General features: G+C 42.9%; 1 protein-coding gene across 2 annotated transcripts in view; it reads right to left on the reverse strand.

Moving 5' to 3' along the window:
• Window positions 1-9930: 9930 nt before the first annotated feature.
• Window positions 9931-23463, reverse strand: part of MET (MET proto-oncogene, receptor tyrosine kinase) — a 126829-nt gene continuing 113296 nt past the window's right edge. For both annotated transcript variants that reach the window (XM_066633804.1, XM_066633805.1), the window contains 7 exons: window positions 21378-21608; window positions 19984-20064; window positions 18979-19160; window positions 16096-16205; window positions 13657-13822; window positions 12258-12394; window positions 9931-12174 (listed from right to left, as the gene is read on the reverse strand). In XM_066633804.1, the coding sequence (XP_066489901.1) occupies window positions 11964-12174; window positions 12258-12394; window positions 13657-13822; window positions 16096-16205; window positions 18979-19160; window positions 19984-20064; window positions 21378-21608 (1118 nt within the window). In that variant the 3' untranslated portion in view covers window positions 9931-11963. The remainder of the gene's footprint in view (window positions 12175-12257; window positions 12395-13656; window positions 13823-16095; window positions 16206-18978; window positions 19161-19983; window positions 20065-21377; window positions 21609-23463) is intronic.

Here is a 23463-nt window from a genome sequence, read left to right on the forward strand (position 1 = left end):
CCCAATGAACAACGCTATGCGACCATCAAGTGCGAGGCGTTAGCCGTCAAGTGGGCTGTCACTTCCTGGAAGTACTACCTGACTGCCAATCCCTTCATCCTTGTGATGGACCAGGTCCCTCTGCTATGGATACACAGGCTCAAGGACCACAACGACTGGGTCCTGCATTGGTACCTGGCTTTACTTCCATTTTCTTTTACAGTATAACACTGGAAGGGCACCCTACACCAGAATGCCAACTGCCTCTCACGGCTCTATGAGGACGCCAGCCCACCTGACCCTTCTTTGGGCCCAAGGGGGTGTGTGTCAGGGGCCGATCTTTCCCAGGGCCTGTGACTTACCTTTGCAGGGAAACAAGCCCCAGGTCCGGACACCAGTGAACCCCCTGAGTGGGGAGAGCCCTCATTGGCCCCTTCCTCATGCTCGCTAAGCCTCGCCGATGACAGGTCAGGCAGGAGACCCCCCCCCCGGCCCTGATGGCCGGTGGGACAAGAAGGGAGATGGAAACCCACCAGGGCGGGCAGGCAAATGGCTGCCCACCCCTCCTGACCTGACGGAGGGGAGAACTCACTGCCCCCAAGATGCCCAGCCATCCTCTGGTGAGCGGCGCTCCACCCAACTGCCAGAATGGCACAGCCATCCCTGTCTGATGATGTCAGCGGCAGGCAACCCCGGTTGCATGCCCGGCCCGCTGATGGAAGCTACTATACACCTCAGGGGGGAACATCACAGCCCAAGAGCCCCAGGGACACAGCAAGGCGCAGCCAGGGGAGAGACAAGCTGGGAGCCTCTCCCCACGCCCTTCTCAATCCCTCTCTATGCAGGCCTAGGTCAAGGCTGCAGACCAGCCCCTTTTACCCCTCCCAAGCAAGAAGGGGTGGAGCCAGGCAGAGCCTGTAGCTTCCTTAAAGGTAGGGCTGGCCAGTGATGATGGCAGACTGCAAGGAGCAGGCTGCGGTGAGTTAGCAGGCTGGAGCTCCAGCTTACCTACCTGTGATCCGGGAAACCTGCCCTGAGCCAGAGAAGGGGATCAGGGTGCAGTTAAACACACCCCCCCCCCAGGTACTCTGAGGCCAACCCATCTCAACAACTTGACGTGAATGGGGGGGAAGCCCATTGTGGGGCTAACCCCTTTCCTGTTTCAGAGAGAGGCCTTGGGGGTCACTACTCCGCTCCTCCCTCCAACCCCAGCCCAAGGATCTCACAGGCCCCCACATGCATTTAGAAATAATACCATTGTAGAAAGGCACAGAAAGTTCTAGCAATGACAGTTCTTCTCAACAGGACGTCTGGCTTTTAGACTCAGACTTTAACAAGGCTTTATACACAGGATAGTGATTACCTATTTTCCCTAACAGGGAAGAGAGCAGTAGATGGGATTTATACCAGTGCAGCAGGAAGGGTTAAACCCTCCCCAGTGCTGTAGTCCCGATTAAATTTTACACGTACATACACACAGAAGATTTGATCATCTCATCTCATACCTCTGACTAGATAAAACTGTTTCTTTCTTGCTTCTTGAGCCACGATTGTCCCAACCGCTCTCTTACTAGTAATATAAACATAAGAAAACCAAAAACCAATTTTGGCTGAAAGCCAGTTTTGTCATCCTCTGGTTACGTGTATACAGTACTAGTGACTAGAATCCGTACTCCTTGCCTGCCACTAAGGTTGCAGTCCTATGAAACTGTAGTAGCCTGACTGTATTAAATGAGAATTATATCACTTATTTTCCTATAAGTGTGAAGGTGGCAAAAGCACAGCAGGCATTGGGAAGCCTCGCATTTATTCCATATTCAAGAGCATGTATATGAAAAGAGGGACCACAGATCAGTGGTAGAATCCATGCTTTGCATGCTGAAAGCCCCACATTTAATCCCTTACACCTCCTGATATGTTTCGGAAAGGGAGCTACTACTGCTTGGTAAAAGGAAACAACGCATTCCTATGCCTGTTTACTCATGAGGAAGCCCCACTGTGTTCAGTGGAGCTTACTGCCAGGAAGCATGCATAGGATTGCCGCCTCCCAAAACCAAACTGTGCACACCTTTTTTAGGAACCACACACATGGGTCAAACTTTCATTATTCCATTCCTGGCTAATAGGCTTCACAGACACATCGATATCCTGTTAATACAACTGAGGGCGCAATCCTAACCCCTTGAGTCAGTGCTTTCCAGCACTGACATAAGGGCAATGCAGCTCTGAGGTAAGGGAACAAACATACCCCTACTTTGAGGAGGCCTCCATGAGTGCCACCCAACTGCAGGATGCAGCATATACCCCGTTGGCACCGCTATGCCAGTGCTGGAAAGGTTAGGATTGCGCCCTGAGTAACACACAAATCAGCCCCAAGGTCACCACCTAATCTCCCTTCCTTTGGAATGTGGTTGTAACTGAAATGCCCAGCATGTTTGGAAGCACCTTCTAGAACTGATCTGTTGTGGTAAAGGCGGTACATCTGGTCGGGGATCTATAGATCCTGCAGATGGCACTGTTGGCTTTATTTTCATGCTAGTCTCTTCCATGAAAGGAGGATCCAGTTTTTTTGAAACCTTAATTAGTTTCCTTTGGAAAACAAACATGCTGTTTCAACAGAGGGTCAGTGTACATTGTTCTGGGCTGTAGCTTTTATGTTTATAGCCATGTAATCAATATGTTGGAAGAGTAATTAATTTTTAACTTCAAGCCAATTGTAGATCAAATGCCACTGGAGTCGTTGGGCGGAAACACGATTTCTTTTGAAGCAACAATACCCAATAAGTTGGGGGGAAGAAAAGGAAACAAAGACGGTTTACTGTTCGTTAAGTCATAGATGACTTTGTGCTGTGAAACAGCACTGCCAGTCTTAATAGCCGAGTGGATTACTTTTAATTACAAGATACATGGATAGATAAATACATCCATTAAAATGAACCTATTTGCAGTTGGGTTCTGTGAGGTGCTGTAGTTTTGATCTTCTAATCCTGTTTTTCAGATCTCTAATAGCATCTGTTTCCTCGAATTATTCTTAGGGCCAAACTAGAACTTAAATCTGCTTTTACCAGATGAGTTTAAAGCAGGAAACGGACTAGAAGTGGTTCTGTAAAGGTCACAAATAGCCATGGGAGGTTTAATACGAAGGGGTGTGTAGCACACCATGAAAGGGGTTTTAATGCTTTCTCCCCTCACCATTAATCCCTCCCCAACAGACAGACAGACAGACAACTTGTGTGCTCCTGCTCTGTTTCAGGGTAATTTGCTACTTTAAATCTTTTCCTTAAAGACTGGTCAAACATAATGTCTGGTTTAGCCCTTATTTATGAAAAAAATGTCTAGGCCAATGTTTCTCAAACTGTGGGTCAGGACCCACCAGGTGGGTCATGAGCCAATTTCAGGTGGGTCCCCATTCATTTCAATATTTTATTTTTAATATATTAGACTTGATGCTACCATGGTATGTGACTGCATTTGGGGAAATGTTACAGACCTGTACTTTTAACAAGCTACTATGTATATTCTTTGAACAATGATAGTCAAGGGGACTTACTCCTGGGTAAGTGTGGGTAGGATTGCAGCCTAGGATTGTGAAAAATGTTACTGCTTGATGTCACTTCCAGTCATGACATCACTTCTGGTGGGTCCTGACCGATTCTCATTCTAAATAGTGGGTCCCAGTGCTAAAAGTGTGAGAACTACTGGTCTAGGCCACTCCCCCCACAATCTCAGTGATTCAAGGCAGCCCATAAAATGAAAATAAAACAATAAAACTGGAAGAAACCATACACAACTGAAGCAAGCAACCAACAAAACTGGGAGAGAACTAACCAAATGTTTGATGAAATGAGAACATCTTCATGTTCTTACAGAAAACAGAAAGGGGGGACTCAAGAAGGGCGTTCTGTTAAGAGGCCACCACAGAGCAGGCCCTCCCATACATCACTGCCAATCATGTATCTGTAAACAGTAGCACTCCCAGGAGAACCTTCCTTGAACTATCACAGAAATTGGGGCAGGCTCACGTGGGGAGAGACTATCCTTTAAGTATTGAAGAAAAATCCTTCTTGACATTCTAAATTCCATCACCTCTTTTTCCATACCCCAGCCTTTTTATTCTGAAGCCCCCTGCCCATTACAAAGAGGTATTTCTCACCTTTTCTATATAAATATGGCACTTGGAAAAGGATCATGCCCTTACATTGGTATTTTCTGCTACATGGTTGTGTAAATATGTGTTTGGGGTCCATGAATTTTGTACTTGGATGCCCACGTCTTTCTTACCATGCATCTTCTGAATTTCAGGTGCCATTCAAGTGCTGCACTGGTGGAGTGTGTGTTCTGCCAGCACATGCAGTCACAAAAGCACCATAAAGTGCTTTGTAACAGCGCAGAGAGCTGGCTTGCTGGTGGGAAGACTGGAGCCTTCCTATGTGTGCCGGAGCACCCACCAGACCAGGGATGTCCTGCACAGGGTCAGAGAAACGGAGTGAAACAGGGAAGAGATGGGGCAGGTGATGGGCAGATCAGGCCCAGGATAAGGGCAGGACTGGTGGTGCCAGTGCGCACTGTATCCTATCCCCTTTCCCAGGCCTGATCTGCCCGCATGGATCAACATGGACTTACACCAACAATATCGCTGGTGCAGGTCCAAGTTGACCCCTTGCGACTGCTGGGCCTGGGGGAAGGGGTCAGATGCTCCCTTATCCCAAAGACACCTCAAGCAACCAAAACCCCCTGCAGTAGCTGTGCTGGCACCACTGCATCGCTATGCAGGGATTTAGACAGAACAGAGCTGTAATTCTGGTATTTTGCTTAGAAACACAACTATTTAAAGATGCTCCATAAATCACACTTGACTTAAGACATGTCTATCTTGTGTTCAGATTCTCTGTACCACAGTTCAAAACATCATGAAAAGTGGCCTTAAAATATTTTTTCCTTCCAGATTATTTCTTAACCCCCATGTCGGTATCAGTTGAACAGAGACATCTGGAGTGAAGGAATACCAACCCTTCTGTTCTGTGTGTAATTGAGATCTATCACATTTCCTGCCCATGTCAACACAGAGCAGGAAACAACTGCATAAAAGTACAGGTTTAAGAGAGATGCCTCTCAAGGTGACTCTGGCAATCCTACTTTTCAGAGGTCAGGGTTCTTTAGAGTGAAATGAAACAATTCCTTCTAATTTTTAGTTATATGTAGGGCCACCAAACATTTTCCCTTCCCTCAGAGGAGCATCCTATTGACAATCCTCCATACCAATATAGCAGGGTCAGCATGGAGGAATTCAGCATTCAGGAGGTCTCCTTGAAGTAAGGGAACATTTAAGGCCTACACTGGCATTGGTGGGACTGCACAGGCTTTCCCGCTGGCACCACTAACTCCTACGTTGTCGCAAACGACTTTATAGCACTTTTGCAACAGCCTGTGCCAGTGCATGAGGAATTTAGGATTGTGCTAGCATAATCCTAACTTACACTACTAGCCTGAAGAGCAATGTGGTTGCCTATGCAGTGCATAGGAATCACCTTTTACAGTGCACAGAGTATTGGACTTGCCTCTGGGTCCCCGTTTGACTACCAACCACAAAATGAAGCGCAGAAAACATGGCCATGGGTAAGTCAACTCCCTTTCAATCCAACCCTTTAAAGGGTGCATCGCTTAATGACAGACCACTTAACGACGCACCGCATATACGATGGTGGCCAAAGCACAACAAAGAGGCTCTTAATGAGGCAATCTGGTCTCCCATAGTGTTTGTTTACACAGCAAAGAAGAGGCTCTTGATGCAAAGAGGCAATCAGCCTCCAGCAGTCTGAGCATCAGAGTGTCTGGCAGGCAGTGTTTGTTTACACAAGGCAGACACTAGATTGGGTTGAATGTTTGATTAACGACCTAATTGCATAATCTATCCCCATCATTCAGTGACACACACCTGTATTTTGAAGATATAGGACATTTATAGAACGATCAGTCACAATAGATACCACCACCCACTTAACATGATGATTAAAAAATCAATCCCAAGACAATTGTACAGTAGTAATGCAAGGAGGTAACAGAAAGATCTTCATTGCTATTACACCACTTGATTGGAAGCTGTTTGGTTTAACCCATTTCTGCCCAGCCCACATGTGTACACATTTGATCCCTGTTGCATGTGTACAATGTTTGGCAGAAATGGTTTAACCAAGCCTCTAGGCCAGGAGTGTCTGTACACTGTACACTATACAGAAGTATTGTATAAGGTCCCCGGCCTGGATGCAGCTCATGGAAGCTTTTCATGATGTAGCTGCAGAGACCTGCAAAACCAAGGTGTGGGGGCCTCCAATGCTCAATTCCCACAGTCTCAAGAGACTTCAGAACCCAAGATCTCCAGGAATCATGCTTATGGCCTTTTTTTTTTTTTTAAGTATAGAAAAGCAACTTAAAAAAAATAAGAACAAATATTGTGGTCACACCATCATTTAATACAGATTAAGGAGCTAGATTTATGAAACTCCAAGGACCGTCTTCAGATACATACTATAATAGGGTATGTATAACACAGTAAACACATAGTAGGTATATTTCCAATATATTTCCCTAACCTTGCTGGAAGTTGTTGTATCATACATCACAGAGTAGCATTTGCCTTCTTTGAAGCATCAAGTTGCTGATTTGCAGTTACTTAATGACTGACCAAGATTGGCACACTTTTTTTCCTCTGTCATTTGCACATAATGAGTTCCTAGGTGAGAACAAAATGCTTATTTTTGGTCATTTCCTGCTTAATTACATCACTTCTTGCTTAATGATGTCATTTCTGGCCCTCAGCAGGCACCATGAATGCTATTTGGCCTGCTGTATGAAAGAAGTTTGACATCCATGCTCTATCCAGTACATCCACTGGAAAGCAAGCAACTGTGGTACGTAGAATACACACATACTGGCATCAGCCACTAAGATCACATTTGGTCAGCTGTGAGAAATGGTCATGGCATTGTTTGTATCAGGAATCAGAGACACAAGTTGGTCAATGTTGTCATAAATCTTTGAGTGGCATCTGCAGCCTAACATAAGTAACATGGGAGAGAGACCTGATAAGGTGCTAATTTGTTACTATCCACTGCATGTCTTTGAAGAATAATATAGAAAGGAGTAAAGCATATGTTTTGCCAGATTCCCAGTCCAAGCTCCGCCTGGAGAATTTTGCCCACTTTGAGCTATTTAGCTCCCCTTCTTTCCCCAAGAATGACCCTAGTTCTGTCTTGCAGTACTGCTGGATCCCACCACCAGGGTAGCTCACCTGTTTAACCTGCAGAGGTCCTCCTTCCTCCCTCTCCTGCCAGCAGCTCCTCCCATCACTATAGCAGCACTTTGATCCTCACCAGGCCTTTGGCATGACAGCCGAACACCAATGTATGTATCTCCAGTAGTCTGTTCCAGCAGTCTCCAAAGTCCATTCATCAATCAGTCCATCAGCAGTTCTGGTAATCCATTACCAATTAATCCAGTCTCCCTTCCTCAAGCTTTCCTCCTTCTGCTACCCACACCCAACTCTCCCTTCATCAGGTGCTTTTATGCCTGAGGGCCCTATTGCCTTCAAGTGGCTGCTGCTGTGCAGCACACTCTCTTCTGAATGCCCAGGCCTGACCCTTAAAGAGGCCACTGTTGACACCACATCCTACCTCCTCACCCAGTTCTTCCGTGATTCCAATACAGCGTATATATCTTTTTCAGGGAAGATGTTGTTCCGAATCACTGTCTTTGGGAAGTGAAACTGCAGAAGATAGACATTCAAACATCTGAAAATTGTTTGCTATGCGTTTTTTTAAACACATGTATATGGATCCATGCTTTCAGAGGTCCCAAGGGAAGCAGCTTAAGTGCTATCCTGTGATTATGTATCATAGGGATAACCGGCTAGTACAGTATCTATAGTGCAGCAAATTCTGTTATCCAAAGTAATGTCCCTTTGCTGCTAATAGGGTCATGGCACTAGAACAAAGCCAGTAGGGTCATAAATTGTTAACAGTTGATGGAGATTCTCACCCATTCCATCCTGTATTCAGTGAACAGTCACTGCTATGTAGTCAAGAACAAAGGAAATATATCTCTGTTATATATCACACATACAGTACATAAATATGTGTGCACACAAGTAGTGTCTACCCATGTCTATATAAGTATAGTTGCTTCTGTAACTCTATAGTGCTTTGAAATGGATAATTAGTATATTAAATTAACTTTTTATTTCTATTAAACACTTGTTATTAAATGCTTGTGCATTTGTGACAGATTAAAGAATAATCACATGCAATGGGATCCCCTGGGGGCTGGGGGATAAGAATAGGCCCTCAGTTTGGCTGTACTTGTCATAAGAGGCAACTAAACAGCCACTGGGTAGATGGGACTCCTTAGCCTGGGAAGGCAGCTCATCTGAGAGAGGAAAACCCTGATCCCAAACCTCCACTGCCTTGTGGCTACATCCAGTTATGGAAAAGGCTTCAGGAGTCAACCTTGAGGCAAAATCCGGAGCTGGAGTCCCTGAGGCAATTCAGGGCTGAACACAGTCACGTTCTGGCAACTCCTGCGACGCCGCTGGAACCAACCGTATTGACCTCTGCCTTTCCATTGGACCATTTCAGCGACGTGGAGAGGGGGGATTTGCTGCATGGGAAACAGTCTATCCTCCATATCTACTTTACCCAGGCTTTGCACATTGGAGAGGACACTCTGTTCCAGAACCACCATTCAGAGCGTGATACCATAGTCTTCCAAGACTGAAGAATGCCAACAACAACATGCAATGGGAACATAAGAACAGCCCCACTGGATCAGGCCATAGGCCCATCTAGTCCAGCTTCCTGTATCTCACAGCGGCCCACCATATGCCCCAGGGAGCACACCAGATAACAAGAGACCTGCATCCTGGTGCCCTCCCTTGCATCTGACATAGCCCATTTCTAAAATCAGGACGTTGCACATACACATCATGGCTTGTAACCCGAAATGGATTTTTCTTCCAGAAACTTGTCCAATCCCCTTTTAAAGGTGTCCAGGCCAGATGCCATCATCACATCCTATGGCAAGGAGTTCCACAGACCAACCACACGCTGAGTAAAGAAATATTTTCTTTTGTCTGTTCTAACTCTCCCAACACTCAATTTTAGTGGATGTCCCCTGGTTCTGGTGTTATGTGAGAGTGTAAAGAGCATCTCTCGATCCACTCTGTCCATCCCCTGCATAATTTTGTATGTCTCAATCATGTCCCCCCTCAGGCGCCTCTTTTCTAGGCTGAAGAGGCCCAAACGCCGTAGCCTTTCCTCATAAGGAAGGTGCCCCAGCCCAGTAATAATCTCAGTCACTCTTTTTTGCAGCTTTTCCATTTCCACTATGTCCTTTTTGAGATGCGGCGACCAGAACTGGACACAATACTCCAGGTGTGGCCTTAAGCTACTATGTAATTCTCCATATGGACCAGCCAGTGATCCACTATCCATGGTTCTCTTCAGTCTGCATAGCTGAGAACAGGCACCAAGGGGCAAGGAAGGTTATGCTGGGTTGGGTCCAAAGTTCGGGAAAGGAAACAAAAAACAGCCACTAGCACTGTCTCACAAATGCATGTGCAAGAATGTAAGCAAAGTTAGCAAAATTTAGTTTCAATGGCAGTTCTTCCAAGTGTGCCAGCTCTTGCACAAATTGAAGACAGCACCTGCATTTCAATTCCCTTACACAGTATTCTGGCCTGAAGTTTAAAAACATCACTTCTATGAGTGCAAGGTAACTTCTTTATGGGACAGAGCACCTCTGCGTCCAACCCCTTGTTGATATCCTCTTAATACCAGTTTTTAAAGCATCTGCTTCTTTTGCCCTCATTAAGTGGTGGGAACTATCCCAAAATGCAACTCCATCCTTGCCAGGATCCAGCTAAACAGCTTCACTCTCAATTAACAGACACAGGCATACTGAAACATGAACAGCCAGCATACAAATGTTTACCTTTATTTTAATAATAATTCTGATAAGTCATCACAATTATAAAGGTAAGTACCATCCATCTTATTGGCAAGTATATGAATGTACAAACATCAAATTCCTACAAGACCCACATGTTATGTACAGGTGTCCCAGACACAACAATTAATTTCTCCTCATAAATAGCACTATTGTTCCATTCTATTTTTTCCCTCCCCTTGCCTCAGCAGCATCCCTCAACACATGTTTACACAGGTTTAGAATATCTGCTCTGAACCTTGACACAATAATATTCCTTAACCCTAAAGATCTTTTTGTTTTGCCCTTGCTGCCTCCACCCAAATCTTTTCTGCACTCAGGCAGTTCACAATTAACATATTGCTCTCAGCACACATGAAGTATTCACTGCTGAAATGGATGTGGCAGTTTAATACAATTCAGTATTATCAGCAAGTAGTTTGCTTACCCACTCTGACCTCATCATAAATCTTTCAGCATAGCATTCTTTCTCAAGAACAATAAATCTCCTTTATAATTAGATTCTTTATAGCTGTCGCCTCCTCAAGGATCTTAAAAAGTGTTTTTGATTCTGGCAATGGGGACTTTTAACACTTGGGGTGTGCAATCAGCTTTCTCCCCCTTCCAGTCTTTTGAGTGTCAAGTTTTTAACCTCTTCACAACTTATGAATCAAAGGCTGATAAAAACTATTTTCTGAAATGTTCACAGTGCAGCATTTAATGACCTAACCAAACCTTTATATATATATATTTATATATATAATTAAAAATAAAACTTTTTTCAGTATAAAAATAGAATGCTTTGACAGGGTTCACACCAACAAAGCTAGCTATTATCCTACACCAGACAGTCTATACACAGTAGAATGCACAGAATTCCACGGGAACATAAATGAAACATGACAATTTAAATTTTTTTTTTAAACCAGCTCTTAAGTTATTGTCTCATTTTAAAATCCTTTTCTTTATTTTGGTCATTATGAAGAAATATATGGCATGTCACAATCTACAGAACCAGCTGAACACACCACCTATGAGCTCCAGCACAATCTCTTCTTGTTTGCTTAAGATGTGGCATGCCCAGCTTAGCAGCAATCACACAGTGTTGCACTCCTTTTGGTTCAGGGTTGGTTGAAATTGCTCCCCCGCTTTTAAGCCACAACACCTTCCTTCAGCCTGCAACTCCTCTGAGTAACTCACAGCCACACCTACTAAACTCTAGACTTACCCAGCTGCTTTCTCAGATTTCTTGCACAGTTTAAACAACACTGTTTCTTAACCTACTCCCTACAAAGTTTGCTCAACATACTCTTTGGCCTACTGGTTACAGAGATGCCTGGAAGTATTCATGCTTGTTGCAGAAAATGTTTTCTTTTAACAGACCTTATATGTTGTCTTTGTTTCTGAAAAGACGTTGCAGTGATTTTCATTACATGACAATTGCAACTAGTCCTCCAAAACTGTTTTGAAAACTTGTCCCATGAAAGATAGCCCCTGGACAACGCCCACTGGTCACTTAGGCTACTTACATGTCTTTTAAACAGCCTGATTACTACAGCAAGGAAAGCAAGCCTCCAATATAGATGAGAGAAATCTTTGCAACCCTGGGATATGCAAACTTTGTTTGGCCCGGCACTTATGCAACGAAAGACTGCTGGCTGAAGGTGCCAATAGTGCTTAATCATACCTTATAAGTCCCTGGTACTCTGCATTACTGCTGAGTTGCAAAGCAACTGGGTTGCCCATATATGAGCAATAGCTGGCAGTAGGTAAGGTGTTGCAATAAGTAGTGTTGGTTGCTACAGTGGCCCATCACATTTGAAAATTATACCTGGACAGTATAGGATCCTGTAGCTTTCAGCAATATGAAATTGTCTTCTTGAAATAGTGCAATTTGTACAACACTTACAAGTACAGTGCTTTCACAAAAACCAGGCAGCAAAAAAGTAGTTGGCTACTATTTATGGGTTTTTCCTGCTCACAGATGGTATAGTTAATACATCCGGTCATGTATCTGCATCTCTATCTATGTTGTCTTGCGATGACAGAAGAGAAGGATAAGGTGCAACGCATTTCACGTTGACGTAGGTAGCATTCACATGAACATAATGCTCCCCAACAAAAGTGGAGAAGATTGTTGATATATCTGAAACCAACTCGGAGAATGCTGGCCGGAGCTCAGGTTTTGGATGCCAGCATTTCAGCATGACTTCATACCTGAATTTGAAACACAGGGAAGTGAATTCTTGTCTATAAAACATGATCAACATTTGCGTGACATTTTACAACTATTTACTTACAGTGCATCTGGGCAGTACTCAGGTTGCAAGAGCCTTCTTCCTTGCAGTAAGTAAATAGCAATATCAAAAGAGTTGACATCAGGATAGGGTGGTGCCCCTCTAGTCATCAGCTCCCAAAGTAATACTCCAAAAGACCACTAAGAAAAGCAAAAGATGACAAAATCACAAAGCTGGAAATCTTGGGAGTTTGTGCAAGCACGTGCGCGCGCGCGCACAGAGAGAGAGAGAGAGAGAGAGAGAGAGTTTTGCCTGGAGATGCTGGGACCTTCTGCATGCAAAGAACAGGTGCTGTCACTGAGCTAAAACCCTCCTAGTTTTTAAAGAAGCAAATGTAACTGTGCACATATATAGCTGCATACAGAAAAGGAGCGTGAAGCCCAACCCTATGTGCGTTACTACTTGCAAAGAGTATTCACTCTTCTTGGGACTGGAACCAATCGCAATCTTACTTGGCCCAAGGAGGGACTACTTGAGAAAAGACAATCCAGGATGGGCAATCTACAAATGATGTCATGTCTAGAATAAAGGAAATAAAGGACCAGAGCAAAGGAATAAAGGAATAAAGGACCAGAGCAAAATAGCACTTTAAAGCAGAGGTCCCCAAACTTACCAGGGTCATGATGCTCCCACAGCCTCTTCTTCCCAGCTGAGCTGGGCACCTCCATCTAGGATCATGCAAAATCCAAGATGGTTGAACTAGCTGGGCACCTCCATCTAGGATCTTGCACCCAAATTTTGCAAGATCCAAGATGGTGGCACCTGGGACAACAGGTTGAAGGGGGCCACTGGAGGCATCCTGTGGTACCCCTGTGAGTGCACTGTAACACACATTTTGGGAACCTCTGTTTTAAAAGAAAGAGGGATTCCAAGAGCGGAATCAACAATGTTTCTTGACAAGGACAATCAAGAAAAAACCCACCAACAAGACTCTTGCAGTTTTGACACATGCACACACCCTGCATAAAACAGACATCTAAAATGAGAAGTTGAAAGCCCAAAGAAAAAGATTGAGATGGTAATGTTAAATTGGCCGTATTCAGACCAATATGGTCATGTCTGCCATAGATTTCTTTATCTTTTTGTCTATGCGTACGTATGACTGAGGATGACTGAAATCACATACATATTTTCTATTTATTTTGCAGGGTGTTTTCAAAAATGTTAATACCCTGGGTTGTCAGGTCTACAATTCTGTGGTTTGGGGATGTGAACACAGGCAAAAAAATTACAAGTAAACCAATTACATTTGTTCTGCAGGCTAAAAAGAGTTGAATCCTAGTTTTGATTGTGGATTAGAAGCTTTTTTCCTTAATCTTCCCTAACATTCTTGCTCTTTAAAGTTTCCAGGAAAACCCCAAAATGTCAGCAGGAGCTACATAAATAATTATAGGCACATTACCACATCTGACTTTGTAGTGAACTTCTGAGTTTGCAAACTTTCTAAAGCCATCCATTTTACTGGTAGTTTGGCTCCCGTTTTATTGTGGACACTATAGTATTCCTTATCATAAACGTCTCTTGCAAGGCCAAAATCAGCAACCTTGACAGTGAATTTTTCATCCAGCCTAGAAAAATGAAAAAAAAACAAACCATTATCTGAAGTCAAGAAGACAGTTCACATTGTCTAAGAATATTTAAGGTCTCACTTTGCCTTGGAGATCACAACTTTAACATAGTATAACAAGTATGAAAAATAAACTGAATATTTTATAAATTGTTTTTAAAAAGCTGAAAAACGGTAGTATTTACAATATCTGTACACCAGCAAGGGGAGGAGTGCTCTTATTGCCATTAACACAACTTAACTTTCTTAGCAAATAAACTGCAATGTTTCCATACTTGGAGATACTCTAACATTTGTTCTTCAGTCTTTTTTTACTAAACTGAAGGAACCATGGAAGTTGTGGACAAGGACATCTGTATGCCTGAACAACACCCAGTCATTTCAGTGTGGCTTCTACCATTTAAATTCTAGTAGACCAGGGGTGTCAAACATAAGGCCTGGGGGCCGGATGCGGCCCACGGAAGCTTTTTATCCGGCCCTCAGGCTCTCATCTGCTGAGCAGTGCTGTGGTGCTACTGCTGAAAGGGTAGCCCACGTGAAAATTGGGGTCTCTCATATCTTGAAATATGGTCAAGATTTGTGTGTTTTCTGTGGTTTGCAGCTAATGAGTTCCTAAGTAAGAAAAAAGTGCTTATTTTTTATTATGACCTGTTTAATGACATCAATTCCTGCCTAATGACATCACTTCTGGCCCTCAGCAGGCATCATGAATGCTATTCAGTCCTTGGTATGAAACAAGTTTGACACCCCTGTAGTAGACATTTCATTAAAATGTGCTGTGTCTTTTTCTGTTTCCTTCTAAGATGGATCACCAACATTTTGAACTAAAAAGGCTGCATACTACAACAACAACTAACTAGAACAAATCCCTATTAACTGTTCAGATGCAATGGCTTGCTCATTTTCGAAGCAATAGCTACTGTCCAAACTAGTCTGCAGCACACTCAAAGCAAAATGAGTTGAAGGTCAGAGTGCATGGTGAACCAATAAAATGGTCATTATTACCACATGCCAATTAGGACTTGGTGTATTAGTTTCTGGTCCTATGACTATCAGGGCATTCTGGTTTATTTCTCACTAGTCCTTGTGCTAGGTTCTTCATTCCCAGGACACATTGTTCTCTTTCACTTGCTGTATTGATCTCTGAAGATGCAAGGATGGGCACCCTAGGATATATTGAATATTTTTTGCATTGATGTGAAAGGATTTGCTACATCTCAGACATATGTCTCCAAATCTCATTCATTATAAAAAAAAATGACTGAAAGGAATAAACTAGCGGGTCATTAACCTGCACTTTATGTAGCTACTATAGAGCTATTTTTACTGAAATGCTGCGAATACACTTATGAAAACTGAAGAAGTTTACACCCCCATTTACGAAGGGACAGCTGCCTAAACATCACATGTCTCAAGAGTAAATTCTACTAATTAATGCTGTTAACCTCATTAATTCATAATGTAGGTGATGAATCAGCATAATGATGTTGACAACTATTGTACCCATCAATCATTGTATGAACTAAACTGTCTGGTCACCCAGACATTCCTTGCATAATTGTTGTTTGATATAAAATTCTTTCACCACAGAGGTCAAAGCAAAACTAAAGCAGAACTATGTACAAAAAGGGCTTCTATCAAGCCAGGTCTTTTGTTTGTTTTCCCCCCATGATTCCAGTGTTTGTTTCTTCACAGTGAAGCAATGCAGTGAAGAGATTGTTTATGGTCATGTATTTGTGGCGGTATAATAATTAAACTAAAGAGGCAAACTGTGATAGTAGTTGTCTAAAAAAATACTTTGTCTTTGAAAAATACTTTGACAGCTAAAATATCATGAAGCCATCACTGCCTTCAATTGTTTAATTCATATGCAGCTATTTCTATGCCAATAAAGGTTTTGACTTGATTTGAATATGCAGTCATTTCTATGGCAATAGCTTACCAAACATGTCGTATACAACTAAAGCCTTTTTTAAAAACAGTGCTATATTGCAGAAAGAACTGCTGAGTTTTCAGAACCAATGACATTTGAGGAAAGAATGAAGCTTTAAGCAAACAGCCAGGATTTCAGATGGGTTGTAAGGGAGGGAGGGAGAGTGGGTGGTTGCCTTCGAAGCAACCAACGCATCACACTTTTGTGGAGAGGGAATGCTCTCTTGGGCAGAAACATTTCAAAAGAAGTAATCTGCAAAGAAAACAGTCTAAATTGCAGACCTTATGCACAGTGTTCACAGAACACTATCAAGTGTTGTGGAATCAGATTATGATACTTACATACAGTTTCTTGCGGCCAAATCTCTATGGACAAATTTTTTGCTAGCAAGGTATTTCATCCCTTTTGCCACCTGCAGGCCGAATCCAATCAAATCCTTTACCGTTGGTTTCTATAAAAACATGGACAGTGGTAGTAAATTTTAAAAAAAACAAAACACAGTCCAGCAAACTGCTCTTACAAAACTGCTCTTACAAAATAAACTGCTCTTACAAAATAAAAGCTGATGAACGGAGAATTTAGTTTTTGCTTTCGTGTTGATGGGCTTCATTGTCTTGTCATAAATTTTTGGAACACTTGTAAATAAAACTTAGTGCAGAGCAGCATACAGCAGCATTTCTCAATGTTTGTCCCCCGTCGTATCACTTTGAATGGTCCACCAATTGGAAGTACAGCCAGATTAGTGGTGATGTCATCGCCAGTTATTCCAGATTGGGAGGTCAGGCACAATGCAACAAAAACTGGTAAGAGGCTCAGGGTGGATAGGAAGGCTTTTTGGAGCACAATGAAAGTGCATGCTGGAGCTCTGCCTTCGAGCTGAGCCTCCAATCACTGCTTTTTGTGCTGCCTTGCTGGTCTTGCTGGGGGCCTGGGGAGTTCCATGAGCATCACCTTTCACCACCTTATAAGTAGCACTGGTTGAGAAATGCTGGTGTTGTGAAAACATGGGGTCGGCCAATGCATCAAAGAATGAAGTCCATTACTAAAACATCTGTATGACAGAAATATGCAACCTATACCCAAAAACCCTCAATTATGTTTAAGAATAGTTATACATCACTTCTCAACAAAAGTTCCCAAAGCCGTTTACATAGCAAAAGCAATAAGGAGAGGGTGCCCTGGCCCAAAAGGCTTCACAATCTAAAAAGAAACACAAGAGGGATGTTATGCTAGGGTGGAGAGAGAGAGAGAGAGAGAGAGAGAGAGAGAGAGAGAGAGAGAGAGCACTTTAAAATATTGCCTCTTTGCATAGTCAAGACTTATGTTTCAGTTTAGCAGTTCTCAAACTGTGCGTATGGGATTCACCAGTGGGTCCTGACTCAATTTTTGGTGGTTTGCAAAACTGACAGGGCAGATTAGGCTGTGTGCATACAGGGTTAAACAAACTGCTACTTGGGGGAAGCACTGCTGCCCAACCACCATTATAGCCACACCCCTTGGCATTTATAAATCCAACAGCAGCCTGAGTTGGAAAAGTTTGGGAACCACTGCCTTAGATAATGATAATTCAATGTAATTGGTCTGAGATAGGAACAGGCACATGAGTTGTTTAGTCCTTTGGGGGCTTCTAGTTTGCTTTCTGGTTATATTGACAATAACTTTATACGCATATTTATTCAGGAATAAATTTCACTGGGTTCCCAATGAGCTTTACTCCAAAGTGTGCATAGGATTTCTAATGGAGGAAAAAATTCTGATTTATGTTGACTTGCAGCAGTTTTCCATGCATCTTTCCTAGCCCTATCTGAAGTTGCCAGGGATTGACATAGAGATTCAGATAGATGAGTTACAACAGCATACCCAATGTAGTGCCTGTGGGCACAATGGCACCCTCTGGATGACTTCCTTGCTGCCTGCCAGGGAAGCAGTGACAGACCCTCCTCCTCCCTCCATTACCTTCTGCGGAAGGACAAGTAAAATCATAGCTTTCTCTGCTCGCTGAGGCAAAGCCAGAATTTTTGCTTTCTACCTCTACCTCTGCCGCTTTCTTTCAGGAGAGGGAAAAGGTGCCAAAACAGCAAGACTGCAAGGAGCCTACTCTGGTTTCGGCAACCTACAATTGACTTGACTGCAATTGAAAAAGCTTGCAACTGATGTATTGTACAAAAAGGCAGGCAGGCAGGCAGGCACCACTTTTCCTATCTAAAAAGTCAGCAACCACAGAGAGAAAGGGGAAAGTGAGCCAGCCAAGTCTGGAGTTCATTTGCTTCATGGTTCAGTACTGTACAGGCTTTTCTTTCTCCCCTCACCCTTTCAGGACAGCAACTTCAGTGAAGCAGAGGGTAAAGAGGGTGTCAGTCAGCTGCCCAACAGTTCAGAGAGACAGGCTTTGACTGACTGATCTCTTGCCTCAGCACTGCCCAGGTGTTCAGAAGTAAAAGAGGTGAGACTCAACCATCAAAGCCTTGTGCTCTTGCCCAGCACTGCCCAGATGCACTGTTTGCACTGACTGCCTGCAGCCACACAAGCAGTCTTCTGCTTTGATGTGCTTTTCTGGGCACAATGACTTATTTCTAAAAGACTAGTACCCACCTTTCTAAAATAACAAAAACGGAAAAGTAGCCGGAGTCGCCATCTCTTCCTAGAAGGAGGAAAGCATCTGGATGCCCAGTGGGCAAGAAAGGGTATGCTGCACCTGTTCAGAGGCACACTCACATTTTGGAAAAATCTATTCCTGGGTTGAGCTCTAGCATTTTAAAATAGGTTCCAAGGCTCAAATTAAGTCCTAAGGGGAAATTCATGTCCTGCTTGTCTATGGAAAGGCTTTCTGAGTTACGAGTCAAGTCTTGGTTTCTATTCTGTAGCAATTTTGTACCCACATTATTTGAGGATATTGTGCTTAAGGGCAACAGCAACCTTGCCCTGAAGACACTTTTGTGACTGGCTCTATTCTTTCTTAGCTGCCATTTTGTGTGGTGCCTGCCAGACATTCTCAGACTTCCCATAGTGCCCAGAAGGGCTCTAGAAGATTAGGAATCTCTAGTTTACAACATTCTGGACTGGAACATATTTCATAGGGAAAAAAGTCTGCACAAAACAAGAAATTACTAACCACATTTATCAGTGATAGCCAATTTTCACATAATGCTTTTATATGGAACAGAGTCACATATACAGTACTGTCTATTTTGAAATATCATGAACAGGCCCAGATATGCACATACATGAGACTCATTCCTAATGAAGTTCCGAAGATCACCGTGTTTCATGTAAGGAAGCACCACCAAAGGAGACCCTTCATTGGGCAAGCAGATTCCAAGTAGCGAAAGAACATTGGGATGCGTGAAATCCTTCATTATGATCCCTTCTTTCAGAAACTGGGCTACTTCATCCAAGTCAGTAATCCCTGAGAAAACCAGAAGCAAAACCAAATCATAACTACAGTCTCTTATATTTAGTACCTTATAACTCATCGGAAAACCTTCAGGAACACATATCAAATGTTACACTTCTAAATCCTTTTTCTTGTTCTCCCCTCTGCTCCAAGCTGCTATGACTCATGTTTAGGAACAGTTATTAATACCTGAATAAGGATTCCCTATCAAGATTATATTTGGCACATCCAGGCATAGAAGGAAAACTGCTAAGAGTTTGCAAGATTGGGTACTCCCCCTCTCTAGCTAAATGAATTGGAAATGTCATCTGTATCACTGAATGAATGCTCATTGCTGTCCAAAATGTCCTTAACACATTCAGAGCATACAGTTCCAGAATTCTTTCCTTATTTTTAATAGCACCTCCCTTCCTTTTTCATAGGCTAGTAACAATAAACAAAAATGTCCCAAGTTCAGAGCCAGAAGAAGGTCATTACTAGAGTGTGCCAACTCGTTCCTGTTTTCCAATTGTCTCATCTCACTCATAAAAAGAGAACACAAAGCAACCCAGCCACATGTAAAATTATACTGCCACATTTTCTTTATTCTCTTTAATTTTATATCTATCGGTTGAGGGGAGGTGGAGTGGTAGAGATTAGAACATTCTTGCATATGAGCATTATGAAAGAAAAGTGCATCTTTAAGTATAGCTCTCCACAAGCTACAAACTGGCTTATGTTCAACTAATACTGTTGGTAGGTGAAAGTGCAATTCTGTAATATGTTCTAACGCAAATTGTCTCACTTCAACTCTAAAATCGATCCTGGACCAGAATCTAAAACGATATTAACTTACGATTCAAGGATTTCACAGCACAATGAACTTTCCGGCCATCAGTATCTAGGGAAGTTCCATGGTAGACACACCCAAAGTGTCCTGAAGAGAGAGAGAGTGAGTGCAAAATTAACACTGTTTCTCCCACCGCGTGTATTACAATTTGATAGAATCACTACAGACACTATTTTCATGTAATCTTTCAGCAAAAGCAATGGATGATGAAACCCTAGATCAGGGGTCTCCAAACCCTGGCCCGGGGGCCAGAAGCGGCCTGCAGCAAGCCTCTTTCTGGCCCACAGCCAACTACTTTTCCCCTGAAAGCCTCTGGTCCACTCAACTGAACATGACCAGAACTGTGCTCTGATTGTGTCTGGAGGGTGTTCTGAGGACCAGAAATTAAATGAATGAGCCCATTCATTCATTTATTCACTTATCTAAGTTCCATCTCTAATTTATTCATTTAAATTTTATATTTAAATTTTTTCCCAGCCCTCCACACCACGCCAGATATTTGATACGGCCCTCTGACCAAAAAGTTTGGAGACCCCTGCTCTAGACTGATATTCAAGATGGACAAAAAAACCACTACTTCTTCACACAATGCATAGTTAATGCATGAAATTCACTGCCTCGGATGTACTGATGGACACCGGCTTAGATGCCTTTTAAGAGGGATTAGACCAGGGGTGTCAAACATAAGGTCCACTGAACAAGTATGGCCCACGGAAGCAATTCATCTGGTTCCCTTTATAACTGGGCTCTCCCAGTTTGATCATTGGGCTCTCCCATATCTTGAAAATATGAAGATTTGCACATTTCTGTCACCTGAAGCTAATGAATTTTTATGTGAGAACAAAGCAATTATTTCTGGCCATCATCTGCTTAATGATGTCATTTACTGCTTAATGATGTCATTTCAGGCCCTCAGCAGTCACCATTAATGCTAACTTTGGCTCTTTGTATGAAATGAGTTTTGACATCCCTGGATTAGACAAAATCATGAAGGAGAGGTCATATCAATCACAATGGTGAAATTTCCAGAAGGAACACTTTTTCTGAATATCAAATGCTAGGAAAAAGAAATGGAGGGTGCTGTTGGCCTCACAGTCTGCTTCCCAAAAGCACCTGATAGGCCACAGTTGAAAACAGGATGCTGGATTAGATGGACACTGGAACCAACTCAGCAAGTCTCCATTTGCGTCAGCAATATTTAATTATTTCTGCCTTGGGTGGCCCTATCAGGGAGAATGACTATATATAATCAGGGTATAAATCACCTAAATACTTATTAAAACTATTAGCAGTTTGATTCATCTGGCTGGAACATCTGGCTGGAACTAGTTGCAAAACTAGCTTACCAGTGTTCTTATAAGCTCTTTTGTTTTAAATCAGAGATGTAGTCAGACACTTACCTCTTCCTATTACTTCATTAAAATGCACTATCAGGCGATCGGCTCCAATAACCACATGTTCAACCTCTTTGACCAAGTCTGGGTTTAAGGTGCTAATGTCAATGCGGACATTAGTCTGCAACAATGGACTGGCTAAATCAGAGTCTCCAGTAGACAGAATGGGAGACAGGTCTGTGTGAGGATACTGGGCTGGTCTGCATGATCCATTCTGAGATAAAGTTGGAAACTGATCTACAAGAAAAACAGACATGATTATAGCAATAGCGAGTTGTATTATAGCAGGGCTTAATCTGAGCCTTACAGTAAATTCTGAATGCTATGGTTAACCCGGGAATCAGTGCCAGATTTAGATGTGGCGAGGCCCTAAGCCAGTAGTTCCCCAAGTTGCCACTGTTGTAATACCCTCGGAACCCAGAAGCGAGTGGCGGTGATGCAAAATGTGTCATGCAATGTCACCAGCCACTCCTGGGTTCAGAGGTTACTGCACATTTCTAAACAGCGCTAAGAGGGTGGCACAGATCCAAGTAGATCCATTGGGGCTACTGCTGCGCGACATGGCGTAAGGGGAAGCAACTCCCCTTGCCTCAGGCTCAGCTGCTTTCGGCCCCAACCTGCTGGCGTGCCTATTCTGTTCCAGTGCAAGTTAGGATTGGGCTGAAAAATACATAAAATTTTAACCAGCCATAAAACACCCCCAAAAATTCTTCAAGCCCCTGCAGATTGTGAGGCCCTAAGCCATGGCTTTTCAAACTGGGGTGTCGCGACGCCCCAGACTGTGGGCCCTGGCCTCTGCCCTCTTAAGGGGCAGGGGCAGTGTGGAGACAGAGAGGAGGCAGCGGTGCGATCCCCAGGATCGCGCCACTCAGGAGGCTGCAGGGCTTACCAGAGTCTCCTGCAGCCTCCTGCCCCCATAAGGACTTACAGTGGTTTTCAAACTCCCTGAGAGTTTGAAAACCACTGCCCTAAGCTACAGCTTGTTTGGCTTATGCCTAAATCTGGTGCTGCCAGGAACGCTAATTCTAACAATAAAGAAAGACTGGGGGAAAGCCTACCAGGTCAAAGAATAAAACTTGCAGAAAGTCTGAAGGTTCCAGGACTTCTCATTGACAAAACTATACTATTTTTCCTGCATTTGATCAGAGACCAACAACGGCATTTAATTATTTCAGATTTTTTGTATATTGCTTTCTTAAAATGCTGTCATTCCACTATATTTATTATTATGTGATCAAAGTTCATTGAGACTGTTATAAAATCCAAATTTGATTTACAAAGAAGTCAATAGTTAAGTTGCCACTTGAATGTCCCAGAATCTTTCTAGAGCCAAGTTAAAATGTACACAGCTAGAGTTATCTATGGTGGTGTTTATCCTTAGGGGAGTGTAAAACTGGGAAATGACACATCGTGAGAAGGAGGAAATAGCAAAGACTACGGGTTATTGTCAGATTATAATTTGGTAGGCAATTGGAAATCTGATGAATACTTCCTAAATGCCAGTAACTATGTTTATAAAACTGTAAATATTCAACTAGGAAAATGGCTGGACTGATTCATTTCCTGAAGTTTTTAAAGATAACACGGTTAGGTACAGAGGTTAAAATATTTGCCTGTTAAGTCTTTCAATACAGGAATTGTAACACTTTACTTAAAACAGATTTTAAAATTATATAAATGTATTCCTAAATTTTTCAGGGTTTTAGTTTAAATTTGTAGCTTGGTTAAATGGAAATAAAGCCGCTATGGCAGTGGTTCTCAAACTTTAAAGCCCAGGACCTACTTTTTAGAATGACGATCCATAGGGACCCACAGGAAGTGATGTCATTAATGTATCCTAGGCTGCAATCCTATCCACACTTACCCAGGAGTAAGCCCCATTGACTATCATTGTTAAAAGCATATACATTGTAGCCTGTTAAAAGTACAGATCTCTCCAAATGCAGTCACATACCATGCCGGCATCAAGTCTAATATACTAAAAATAAAGTATTGAAATGAATGGAACCCACCTGAAATTGGCTCATGACCCACCTAGTGGGTCCCGACACACAGTTTGGAAAACAGTGCCCTGTGGAATGGCCCCACAAAT

Source organism: Tiliqua scincoides, chromosome 7, assembly GCF_035046505.1.
Source record: "Tiliqua scincoides isolate rTilSci1 chromosome 7, rTilSci1.hap2, whole genome shotgun sequence".
Classification (NCBI taxonomy): domain Eukaryota; kingdom Metazoa; phylum Chordata; class Lepidosauria; order Squamata; family Scincidae; genus Tiliqua; species Tiliqua scincoides.